Here is a 13,508-nt window from a genome sequence, read left to right as displayed (position 1 = left end):
AAATCAATAAACTATTCTTTTAAAATAATAATAAATAACAAAGTGCAAAGTATAACATGCGGCTCTTTGGCCCCTTGAATGTGGCTCTTCCACAAAATACCACATGCAGGCGCGCACGTACAGTGTGATTGAAACTTTGTGGCCCATGGGCAGAAGTCGGTATTTTGTGGAAGAGCCACACTCAAGGGGCCAAAGAGTCACATGTGGCTCGCGAGCCGCAGTTTGCCGACCACTGGGTTAGAGTATTGTCCCAACATGCCAAGGTTGAAGGTTTGATCCTGGGTTAGGGCACATACAGGAATCAACCAATGAATATATAAATAGGTGGAATAACAAATCAATGTCTCTCTCAGAAAAATAAATTAAAATTGTTTTTAAAATGAAGTGCAAAGTACTAGTGCATTTTACAAAGGTGAGAACTGAGCTAGAGGGAAGAGGTCCAAAGTCACCTTGTAGAAGTTAATGAACATAGTGGGAACCTTCTTTACTCTAGCAAACTCATTTTTGCCTTTGGTGAAAATGGCTATTTCTAGTTTTTATTGCACAATGTCTAGAAAGGCCTGACACTGCTATCCTTCGAAAGTCCTGCTTACAAGATTGGCTTGGCAGGTGCGTGGGAATCTACATTGTGAATCTAGAATTTTGGTACATGCCAGGTAGAGGGTGCCTATGTGATCAGTCCTGAATGAAAGCTCTGCACACTCATTCTCTAACAAGCTTCTCTGGTTGGCAACATTCCCACTGTGTTGTCACAACCTGTTCCGGGGGGATTAAGGAGACCTGTGTGACACCACTGGGAGAGGGTCTGGAAACTTGTGCCTGGCTTCCTCAGACTTCATCCCCAGGTGCTTTTTCCCTTCACTGATTTTGCTTTGTATTCTTTCACTGAAATCATGGCTGTGAGCACAACTATATGCTGAGCCCTGTGTGTCCTTCCAGACAAGCCTCAAATCTGGGGTGGTCTGGAGGCCCCAACACACATAAAAACTATGTTTGACAGACAAGAATAGATTAAATTTAGGGTTTCAAGAACATAGTAAAGTTTGAAATTTCAGTACATTTTGAATTAAAGTTACTTTTTAATATGGAACCTCTAGAAAAGGGTAAAGGCAATTTATATTCAATTTAAATAATCTACACACTTTTAAAATGACAGATAATAAAAATCATTTTAAAAATACAGAGCTTGGTTACAGCTAGCAAGCAAAACTTAATATGACTACCAAGACATCAGAAGGGAAACTTCCATACTGAAAGGAACCATTAAAGAGAAAATAAATATGGAATTGTGAACATTACAAGAAAAAAAATTGTCTATAATTGAAAGAAATAACAAATAAAACAAAAAATGACTCAGGGTGTTTGTGCTGAAAACAAAGGGAGGAAACCCAGAGACACTCTCTGACCCTCTTACAAGGGAGCGCTCATACAACTGCCAGCTGATTTCTCAACAGAAACTTTGCAGGCCAGGAGATAGTGGCAAGAAATATTCAAAGTGATGAAAAATAAGAACCTACAACCAATATTACTCTACACAGCAAAGCTATCATTTAAAATTGAAGGTCAGACAAGAAAAAGCTAAAGGAGTTCATCATCACCAAACCAGTATTACATGAAATGTGAAAGGGTCTTCTTTAAGAAGAAGAAGAAATATAAAAAAATATGAACAATAAAATGGCAATAAATATATATCTATCAAAGTTGAATCTAAATATCAAAATAAACAAACAAACAAACAGAACAGAAACAGACTAATAAATACAGGGAACATTTTGACAGTTGCCAGACAGGAGGAGGGGGTTGGGAAGATGAGTGAAAAGGGTGAAGACATTAAGAAGTACAAGTTAGTTGTCACAGAATAGTCTTGGGGGTGTAAAGTACAGCACAGGGAATATAGTCAATAATATTCTAGTAACTATGTATGGGGTCAGATTTGTACAAGACTTATTGGGATGATCACTTATAAAGTTATAGAATTTCTAATCACCAGGGAGTACACTTAAAACTAATATAATATTGTATGTCAATTATAATTGAAAAATAAAAAATAATCTTAAAAAATACAAACAGTACAGGCAGCACAGTGGGTAAGAGTAAGGTGCATTTTACAGAAGTGAAAACTGAGCTAGAGGGAAGAGGTCCCTCTTACAGGCTATATGAGCAAAATTACTGAATTCTTCTTAGTGTCAGTTTTATCAAATATAAAATGGGAATAATGTTATCAACCTCAAAGAGTTGTTGTAAGATTACCTAGACAATGCCTGATACAGAGCAACCAGAATGAAAAAGAATATTGAACACAAAGACATTAGTACATCTTACTAACCACTAAAATAGAATAAACTATCCTACTTCATATTTGCTTTTTTAGCACAGGTCGGGTGGAGGTGGGGACAACTTTTAATTATCTCCAGAGCAATGCAATCAAACTACAAAGACTCATCCAAGAGACATGCAAACAGCCTCCTTAAATCACCAGACTGTAGGTGCTCCATTGTGAATACTAACGACCTGTCTTCCTACAGCATGTGTGACAATAGGAGTTTCATCAACAGGTCCATTCTAACAACTGTCAGCTCTGTTTCCACATCTGTTTTCAAAAGCAAAAATTATCACCCAGACAGAACTTTGATGAATGAGTGATAGTTTCTCCAAAACTCAAAATACGTTGGGTTGCTTTGACGTGCTGCAGGAAGGCAGGATCCAGGCTGAGAGATGCAAAGTGGATTCCCCACCAAACAAGCCTCGGGGCCTGTGATGTGCTGCAGGATTACCAGCTCTACTTCTGAGGCTCCTACTTAAATGCCTCCATGCTACGGAGGTGACCCCAGGATGTACCAAAACCATTAACTCGACACACCTTGAAAAGAATTTTATTTCAGGCACTATTTTTGAGGCTATAGAAGGATATATGTTAGACTCAATTACAAAAGGAAAGAGGTTCCAGAAGAGGGAGAGTACACCAGTCAAAATAAGTAGCTTTATCCACACATTAGGTCAACAAACAACACTTAAAATGTCTGAGCACAATGTCCTAAGGTTCCATGGGGAAGGCACAGGTGACAAATCTTAGGAAAAACCCATGGACTGACTCAGCAGGAGCTCAGGCTAATGTGTCTCATCCTAGAGATGCTGCTGACTATTCACATCTAGGATGAAAAACAAGATTGGGGAGGGGGGCAGGAGGGAAGAGGGTGTCAGGAGAGGAAGCGTCAATGCAATTTTCCAATTCTTACTGAACTGCGGTTTTCACAGTTCATTATTGTTGTTGTTCTGTGTCTGAATTCCAAGTCTGAAATGCACAATGTATGAAAAGTTACAACAGTCCAAATGCCAGACATTAATGAGTTTTTGTGCAAACAGCAATTGTTTTAGCTGTGATACAGGTCAATTTAATCCCAGGCCAGCCACTTCCCATATGTATACCTTAAATGAATTTCATTTATCTAAATTGCCTTAAAATCATCCGAGTTTCCAGTAAAAATGGGTTGAAATAATGCCCAGCGTAAAACCTCATGAGAGCAAGAACATGGGGAGGGGGATATTGGTGTTTTTACTGCTGTTTCATTACAGGAGGGTGCTTACAAAGGGGCCTGACAAGGAGGGAACTGAAATTGCAGCACCTCGAGAACTGCTGGGGACCACATGGGTGACGAACGTGACGGCACTGTGGACAGGACCCAGTACAGGGCACACACAATAAATGTTAGCTCCATGAGTGGGACGAGTGAGGGTTGGCTTGTTTCAAGAATAACAACAAGACAAATCATTGCAACCAAGATTTCAACTCTCTCCCAAATCAAAATCTTTCAAATGACTACATAAAATGTCCATGAGAAGAGGTCTCTCTCTCTCTCTCTCTTCTCTACCAGCTAGCTTATCCTTTCTGATAAGTAAAGCCAACCCGACTAAACAGGTACTCATATACATAAAAGATCCAGACGTTAAGAAACAAATCTGATGACATCTTCCTCTCCTCTGTAAGGTGAGTGGCACTACAGTCTTTTCATCTGAAGGCAAGGTTGGATTTGCAGTGCTTCCGACAGCAAGTTCCTGTCTAGAACTGTCTTTTTAAAAGCTGTCAGTGGTAAAATGCTGTTTCTGGTTAACAAAACCCCTGTGCCCACATCACCGTGAGTTAGAGTTCTCAGACACCTGCCACTGGCGGAGTTTATTTAGGTGATAGATTTATGTGTCTCAATACACCTCTCTGAGGCTTTAGCTGTCTCTGACATACCAACTTGTTGTCAAAGTTTTCCAACAGATCTGACACCAAGCAAGAGTGAACTAGAGTTTGACGGGCCCTGCAAGGCTAATGATGCTGTGTGAGAATATTTTAAAACTTAATTTAAGAACACTTCCCTCATTCTCTTGCAAACTACTTCTCCCAAGGACATAGCGCAGACATCATTTTAAGTACAGCAGGCGTTTAAAGTCCTCCAAAATGAAAAACAAAACAAAAAACAGGTAGCATATCTTAACTGAAGTAATTGTTTTCATGGCAAATACTGGAAACAATTAACTTCTATACATTAGTGTTTGTTTTCAGACTTTGAGAAGATCAGGAAGCTACCTAAATCAACAGTGAGGGTAGCCTACTAGCAAAGAGCATGGGATTGGGGTCAGGATGCCAGATTTGATACAGCTGTTCAGTTATAAGCTATATGACATAACCACGTTAAACCTCTAATTTCTCATCTATTAAATAAGAGTTGATATCATCACTTCATTATTCAGTACCACCATTTTGCTAATGTAACAAATATCTCATTTAATCCTCAATGAGATAATAATTATGATGATGCAGCAGTAGAAACTAAAATTAATCCTTCTTAGGAATGATTTTGGCAATAGGATTTTAGCTATGGAAATAGCTACCTCAGATCAGAACTTTCAGAATGGAGGGAGATCCATGAAAAGCCTTCTGAGGGGAAGATTCCATCCACAAGTCCAGTGTTGTCTAGAAGGAGTGTACACAGTGAGTGTGGGGTGGGATGTGGGTGGTCAAGGACTCTACTTCCCGAAACATTTCCCTTTGTACTGCCATCTACATTCTTTCCTTCCATTTCTTCTCCTTCTACTTCTCTTCACATTTCCTCTTCCTATGCCACAGAGTTATCATTAGTTGTATTAGCCATTTCCACAGTCTAGCGACCTTAACAATCTTGTTTTACATTTAATTTTTAACAGATAATGTAACTGTCATGTAGTAAAATTCATCCTTTAATATTTTACTTTTATAAATTTTGCAGTCATGCAACCTTCACCTCAATCAAGATATACAACAGCTCACTGGCACAAAAACTTCCCTTGCGTTCCTCTGTAGTCAACTGCTCCACCCAGGCACAGCGCCGGCACTAGTCTGGTTTCTGTCCTCACAGGTTTTGTGTTTTTTCCAGATTGTAATATGCATGGAATTATACAATATGGAGCCATCACTTAGCATGACCATTTAAGATTCACCCACACTGGTGGTATCAGTGGTTTGTTCCTTCTTCGTGCTAAGTAGTAGTATTATATTATGTGGATGTACCATGGTTGGTTAATTCACCAGTTGACAAACAATTTCCAGATCTTGGTCATTATAAATAAAGCTACCATAAATATTACTTACAGGTTTTTGTGTGAACAAAAGTATTATTGTTCTTAGGTAAATTCCTAGGAGTGGGAGTGCTGGAAGGCATGGTAAACTGTATGTTTAACTTAATGAGAAACTGCCAGTGCTTCCAACGTGGCCGTAGCATTGTGCATTCCGACCAGCAATGCAGGAGAGCTCCTATTGCTACATGGTGGCACCACCCCTGGGTATTGTCAGTCAGACTAATTTCAACTATTCCATAGTTATGTAGCAGCTTCACATTGTGGTTCTTACTTGCTTTTACCTAATGGATAATGACATTAAGCATCTTATGTGCATACATACTATCTGTATTTATCTTCTGGTGAAATATAAGATCACGTTTTTGCACAATTTTTAAAGATTGTTTTATATTGTGTGCCAAGAGTTCTATGCTATAAACCATAATACATTACTACTATTTTTGCTTTACCTTCCTTTTAATCATTTCTGTAGAACTAAATTTCCTTGCAATAAAATTACATAGAACTAGCACACGTAGCGTACCAATGTTGATTTCCTGGTTTTGATATTAGACTATATTTATATAAGGTATAATCAAAGGGGCACACAAGAATCTCTATACCACCTTCACAACTTCCTGTGAATATGAAATTATTTAAAATACAACAGATTTTTTAAGTTAAATAAACATTTGCGAATTTACTGGTACTTAATTATTTGTAATATTTTATGTATGAGAAAATGTATCCCAAGTGATAAAAGTAAACTTAAAAACAAACCTAATATCATTTATTTATAAATTGCAGACTATCTACACAGTTATTTTAATATCATTTTGTTATTATAACAAAATTACTAACATAATATAATCATAATAACAACAATAAGAAGAAACATTTTTTGAGAACTTACTGAGGCCAGGTCTGGGTGAAAGACTCCACATGCCTTACCTTACTTGATACTCACAACAATGTTAGAAGGTACTATTATTGTGATTACGATTTTACAAAATCCTTACTGAGAATGTAAAGAGAGGAAAGAAAAAGAAAGAGCTTCGGACAGAAACTGGAAGAACATAAACATTCCAGAGGAAGACAGGGAGAAACCTGAGAATCAAGTGGCCAATGGGAGAGAAGGGACACCAATCAGCTGTTATAAACACCAAGGACAGATTTTGAAGGAGGATGCCATATTCTAAAATATTGGCATGTGGCAGAGCTGAGATGGGAGTCCAGGTGCCAGGCCCCACAGCTCATACGCTTTATTATTATATTCAAATGCTTTTACACTTGCAGCAAATGGCATCGCCGAAGATTAGTCAGCACTACCTTTAGTGAAATTCAGGTGATTAAATTCTATTTTTTTAAAAAAATTTTAAATGAAGCCTGAAAAACTTCTGAGTTAGATAAGTAAAGGTGAGTGAAATGTTATGAATGCGGATAGTTTCATGACAGGACCAAAGGAAATGAAAACACAATTACCTTTAAGAGAAGGTGATATTTTTATAAAACAGATTCACATATGTGTCTGAGTATCACACATATATAGTATGCTATTGAAACACACTTAATTATAACACTGTATGGTACAATGCTGCATCCTTCCAAGCTGTTTTCTCCACAGAAAAGTCAAAAATATTACTTCCATATGTTAAACATGATCACCTGGATGGAGTGGCATAGAGGTAGAAATGACTCTCATTTTGTATTTTGAACACTTTGGCTTTAAAAAAATAATTTTTAAAACAGTAAGTAAATAAAACTTTAAAATACAATTTAAAAATAAGAACCAAGAGTCTTATATGATCTATATGTTAAAATGCTAACAATAAATAAGTCAAAGTTCGAAAGTACGATTTAGCCGTCTCAGGGTGGAGATGCCCTGGGCCCTGCAGGTCAGAGGCTGATGACCTGCACTGAGCCTGGCCTGTCATATTCCTGGAACATCTCTGGGAGAAAGAGAATGTGATTAAGAAGGAACACATCACCCTAGCTTGTGTGCCTTCCCCAGGGCATGTGGGCTGTCATCCCCTGCGTGCAAATGGAGGTTAAAAGGCTGTCGTGCCTCATCTATGCAGAATGTACACTGTGGTGGTGTTATGTGCCACAGCTGTGGGGTCAGATCCCCAAACCAAAATGTGGCAAAGAGCACAGACACAGTAAGGCTGTCATGGACTCACTAGTTCTAAGCCCTCACTAACATAGATAGAATTTGGAAATTAAATGGTGATTGCCCCCTGTCAAATTGGGAACCCTAAAAATTTTCATTTTGCTGGCTTCTTCATTTTCTAATTATAAAAAAAGGATTCTTAAAGAAATGGTACCTGAGAGAAGTTTTTAAATTTTCTTGTTGTTTCTAAAAACATTTGGGCCACTGATCTCCCTCTAAGTTCGAAGTCCACCTGCCAACTAGAATGTTCTGTAATGGTCACCTTATTTGAAAACCACAGGGCTGGGTAAAGTAGGTTTACTGTTGTAAGTGTGTGAAACACAGAATTTATTCTTGTATTATTATTTATTAATTATTGTATTACTTTCCACACAAACAACTATAAACCTACTTTAGCCCTGCCCTGTATTTATAAATAGCTTTGAGAAACCTAAGAAAGGGATGATACCAAAGGATAATTACCTCTAGATGGCTTCTTCATGGAGACATTTCAAAGCACATTTCTGCAGCAGTAGTGAGTTTATGCCTTTTATTGTGTATTATAAAAGAAGTGACAACACAACCCCGAAATTCTTTATGATAAAAAACTTCAAGATATTGTGATACTTGAAAACTACATATTATGAATATTTCATTACTTCAAATGTTTAATTATTTATAAGATATTTCTTTTTGTTGTGAGCTATGAATAATTTGAAACTTTATGTTAACAATATAAGACCATTTGAAAACTTTTGTTTCTTTAAAGATGTTCATTATTATTTCTAAAATGATTTCAAACCAATTTCATCATATCTGAAAAACATACACTTCTGATATTTTTATCTACATGTTCGAAATTATCTACACTAGATAAATATCCTGACATTGGGAAACAGAAATGCTTATTGCATCTCTCTGTAAAGAAATGCCTTAGGCCTGGCCAGTGTGGCTCAGTGGTTAAACACTGACCTAGGAACCAGGAAGTCACACTTTGTTTCCCCATCAGGGCACATGCCTGGGTTGAGGGCTCCACCCCCATAGGGGGCATGAGGGAGGCAGCCAATCAATGATTCTCTCTCATCATTGATGTTTCTCTCTCTCCCTTCCTCTCTCTGAAATCAATAAAAACATTTTTTAAAGAAAGAAATGCCTTTGAATGCTTTCATCTAGTCCTTCCCTTTTGCCTTCCAAAACTACCAAAAGAATTAATGGCACCCTTAGAATTTCTACATCTAAATCCTTCCAGCATCTAAACTCCATGAGAGGAATGACCCTTGTCACCAAGCACCAAACACTGTGATCAGTTCCATAAACATTTGCTGAATAAAAAATTGATAAATGCGTGAGAGAAATGCTTTTATTCCACAATTTTCCTCTAAACCTTTAAAATGACAAGCTGGAATCCTCAAATTATGCAATGAAAGATGACTATATTACATTTCAAATACATGCTTTGTGGTAGAAGTTATTCTGAGGAGATCCCTACAATACTAAAGAAAGCTGTCATTCTTCCATTGCTCCAAAACCAGCAGCTGTCAAATCTACACCCGTGACATCATTAAAACTGGGAAAAGACAACTGAATGGATCTGTGGATCATGATTTTTTTTTATTTGTTTGTTTAACTATAGTGGGTGATTGACTTACTACGTTTCACACCACTTAGAGTTTTTAGGATTAAATGTGGGTCAACAATGACTAAACACATCAATAAGTGACATTCATTGAAATAAATCATACCAAATGGCCAGCACATTATAAGCTGCTGTGACGCTACCACTGCTCTCATAAATAAAAAATGAGAATTAAACTTTCATAGTAAAATATTTCACCAGACTAAATTGCAAATTTTGACACAGTCAATTTATCATTGTAAAAAGCAGATGAGGCTCAGTCAACTCTGGTCAGAGAGCTCATTAGTCTATTAAAATTATACCTTTTGCCAGGATATCATGATTCTTTTTACTGAAAAATATCTGCTATTTACTGAAAAGATTTCATACTATTTTTTGCTTTGTACAGAGAAAATAAGTGTTTAAAATTGATGGATTTTTAAATCAATAAAGAACAATAAAGAGTAACAGATGGCGCTAGGAAAAAATTTTTGAAGTTTTAATTAACCTTATACACTATTCTCGTAATAAAAAGTGGTCAATTTATTTGACTACTTTTTCCACTTATTTAAATTAAAATATTTGGTTTCTAAAGAAAGATGGAATTTTATATTCCAAACAGAAAAAGAATCCGCAACTTAAAATGTTATCCTAAAGGCAGTTTGAGTTCCAAACTATTAGTTAAAGCTAATTTTTTAAAAGTGAAATTAAAACTAAAAGCAATTCTGAAGTGAATACTTTTTCATAGGTTTGTACAATCCTGTGTGATTCTTACTGCAAATCCCCTTTCCTATGTGGCCACACACCTTGGCAATGCTATCCCGCTGTAGGCTATGTTTTTATTGGTATCCAGGACACATTTATCTTTCATGAGAACACTGAACTTTTCCTTCTTGCTAAACTTTTTGCAAATTAATCTATTTCATTTCTATAGGTTTTGTTTTCATTATCAATGTATTTCATTTCTTGGCTCTAAGAGAAAGCATAAATGAAACTCGCAGAGCTGACACTGTTCTACCTGATCATTACACTTAAAAAAGAGCACGGAGCAGCAGATAAAATATTTTCACAAACCAAATTCACATCCAGGCAAAGCGCAATTGTTCCCTGCCCTGAATTACTGACCATCACAGGCCTCCAGACCTAACAACCTAGGATCAAGCTGTGAAATAGCTGCACTCCCACGAGAGTAATGTTCTTGTACATCTTTCTCTTGAGCCACCCAGATGAACTACAAAGACCTCAAGTTTAGTGTGTCCAAAATGTGCTTCCCTGTGCATAGCATGACCACTCCCCCAGCCGCCTGTGCCAGCCTGGGCTTCTTCCACACCACTAGTCTGAGCCACCCTCTCATCGTCCTAGTCCACTTCCTCACAGGCATTAAAGGTTCTCTGGTGTGTTTGGGGTAAGTACAAATCCTGTAAACTAGCACTCTACAGAAAATACAATGCGAGCCACATGTACAATTTTTAATTTTTTAGGAGCCACATTAAAAACAGGTGAGAGAGGAGAGAATGGGGAAATACAGACTTTCAGTTTAGAAATATGAGAAGGTTCTGGAGACAGATTTTTTGGAGATTCAAGAGAGCAGGACTGGAGGAAGAGAGGGCAGTTTCAATAATCATGTGGAAGTGATTTGTGTGTGAATCCAGGGATAGAGAGAATTGAACTGATCAGAGGCAGGTGGCTCAGACGAGCCATGGAGAAAGCTGTGAATGTACTTAGTGCCACTGAACTATACACCTAAAAATGAACAGAATGAAAATGTTTAATTTGCAACAGCATGGATGGAACTGGAGAGCATTATGCTAAGTGAAATAAGCCAGTCAATGAAGGAAAAATACCACATGATCTCACTCATTCATGGATAATAAAGACCATTACAAACTTTTGAACAATAATAGATACAGAGGCAGAGCTGCCTCAAACTGATTGTCAAACTGCAGTGGGAAGGCCAGAGAGGGTTGGGGGGCAGAAGGGAGGGGAGTGGGGGGGGGGGGGGGGGGGGGGGGGGAAAAAGGACACATATGTAATACCCTCTGTAATACTTTAAGCAATAAAAAAATAAATAAATAAAAGAAAGGAAAGTGAAAAAAATAAAAAATAAATAAATAAATAATAATAATAATATTTTACCACAATAAAAAAGGGTAAAATTAATTTTTTTATTTATTTTATTTTATTTTTTTAGCAAAGGTGGAGATTTATTGAAGAACAAGTACAGACTCCCCTGTGGGGAGGGGAAGAGTCCCCAGGGTAAAATTAATTTTTAAAATATATCCTATTTAACTCTACAAATCCAAACTATTATCATTTTGACATATAACCAACATAAAAACTTATTATTGAACTATTTACATTCTTATTCATACTAAGCCTTTGAAATGTGTAGTATATTTACACTAACAGTACATTTCAATTTTCAAGGGTGTTAGAAATGTGAAATGTAGACTACTAAAACTATAGCTGTGTTTCATGTGTTTATGCTGCTTCAGTTTTAAAATTTAGCTTATTTTAAATTAAATAAAACAACGTTCAATTCTTCAGTAACACTAACAAGGGCTCCACAGCCCCAAGAGGCCAGTGGTTAGGAGGCTTTCTCTTCTCCACACTTACCTCTCCCTCTTCCCTTCCTGTTCCAGCTCCACTGGAATCCCATTTCCCAGACTGTCCATTCCCTCCCACCTCCAGGCTACTGAGCATACAGCTCCTGCTCCTGACCCCTCCGCAAGCTCTTCTCATCCTTCAGGTCTCAGTGTGGGCATGATTAGCCACTGCTTCTTCCAAGAAGCTTTTCCACACCCCTCTACCACCAGCCTTGTATCCCAGATCTACTTAGGTCCTTCAATACGTTCTGGATTTTTTCTATATATATATATAATTGATTTCAGAGAGGAAGAGAGAGATAGAAACATCAATGATGAGAGAGAATCATCTATCGGCTGCCTCCTGCATGCCCCATACTGGGGATCGAGCCTGCAACCCAGGCATGTGCCCTTGGCCAGAATTGAACCTGGGACCCTTCAGTTTGCAGGCTGATGCTCTATCCACTGAGCCAAACCAGCTATGGTATTCTGGATTTTTATTGTAATAGATCTTTTCATAGTGCTTTGCAATTGTGTGTCTCATTTTCAATAGCTTCCATTATTCTGCAATATCTATCAAAGTGAAAATACAGTACATCTATCACCTAACCACAAAGCAATGCCTAAATAAATATCTGTTGAACAAATGAATGAATGAATACATGAGAGAAACCAGAGCCTACTACCCCCTTAGAAATATTTATCTGCGCTGGTCCTTCTGGCCAGAAGGCAGCTTACAGAGATTTATGCAGCAGGGGTTGCATCATTAGCAGAAAGCAATGAGGAACCTTGAATGAAACTACATGCCAGGCCCTTCACTTGTTCATTCATCTTCACACCACCCACTTTACAGGTGAGGCACAGAGAGGTTAATCTGCAAGGCCAGGTTTGCCTAAGTGGAAGACGCAGGACTCAAACAGTCTCCATCCTGAGCCTGCACACTCAACCTCAGTGGCTTAGAACTGTAAGATCCAAAGGGTAATCGGGGTGAATGCAGAGAGCCTTCAATTTTAAATCAAGGAATCCCAGCCGTGGCTGCCTAGAGCAGTGCTGGTACCTGCATATATGAGCTCATGTGAGAAAATGACATCACTCCCTTATGGGACTATGCCTAAAATATATCACAATAACATATTAAATTAATTAAAGTATGGAAAGATTCTCACTTTATACAAAAAGCATTTTATAACTTTTTATTGATTTTTAAAACAACATTCTGAGGGAATACATAGCCTAACTTATCTAAAAATATTATAAAAATAAATAATAATGAATCTACTGTTCTACAATAATGACTGCTCCTTTGAAAAACCATAATCTCTCTGCTGTCAATCACTGTTGATTAAGCAAAACCCTGGTGCCTGTTTAGAGCTGTCTGGCAGCTGCCTTGGTTTGGCATGTGCTTGTTGGTACTGACCCAGTCAATGCTGGAGTGAAAGGGGTGACCCCATCTCTGAAACCCTGACCCCAACTCACTCATTCAATTAAAAAATCCATCAGTAATCACTCCTCACACAGACAAGATCAGAAAAAATAGACCATTCAGCAGTGCAAGAATCTAAAAATAAGATTACTCGCT

At 37.7% G+C, this 13,508-nt stretch overlaps 1 protein-coding gene across 5 annotated transcripts in view; it reads right to left on the bottom strand.

The window, feature by feature from the left end:
- The window catches only part of KDM4C (lysine (K)-specific demethylase 4C), a 335,517-nt gene that overhangs the window by 90,194 nt on the left and 231,815 nt on the right, over nucleotides 1-13,508 (bottom strand). The window contains exon 17 of one of the 5 annotated variants that reach the window (XM_014535711.1): nucleotides 2,858-3,292. The exons of 3 other annotated variants lie outside the window; for them this stretch is intronic. In XM_014535711.1, coding sequence (XP_014391197.1) covers nucleotides 3,260-3,292 — 33 coding nt within the window. In that variant the 3' untranslated portion in view covers nucleotides 2,858-3,259. Of the gene's footprint in view, nucleotides 1-2,857; nucleotides 3,293-4,878; nucleotides 4,961-13,508 lie in introns of those variants that run through there. One more of the 5 variants, XM_014535710.1, reaches the window with a different exon arrangement.

This window comes from Myotis brandtii, unplaced genomic scaffold, assembly GCF_000412655.1.
Source record: "Myotis brandtii unplaced genomic scaffold, ASM41265v1 scaffold149, whole genome shotgun sequence".
In the NCBI taxonomy this organism is placed as follows: domain Eukaryota; kingdom Metazoa; phylum Chordata; class Mammalia; order Chiroptera; family Vespertilionidae; genus Myotis; species Myotis brandtii.
This window is presented reverse-complemented; position numbering and strand designations above follow the sequence as displayed.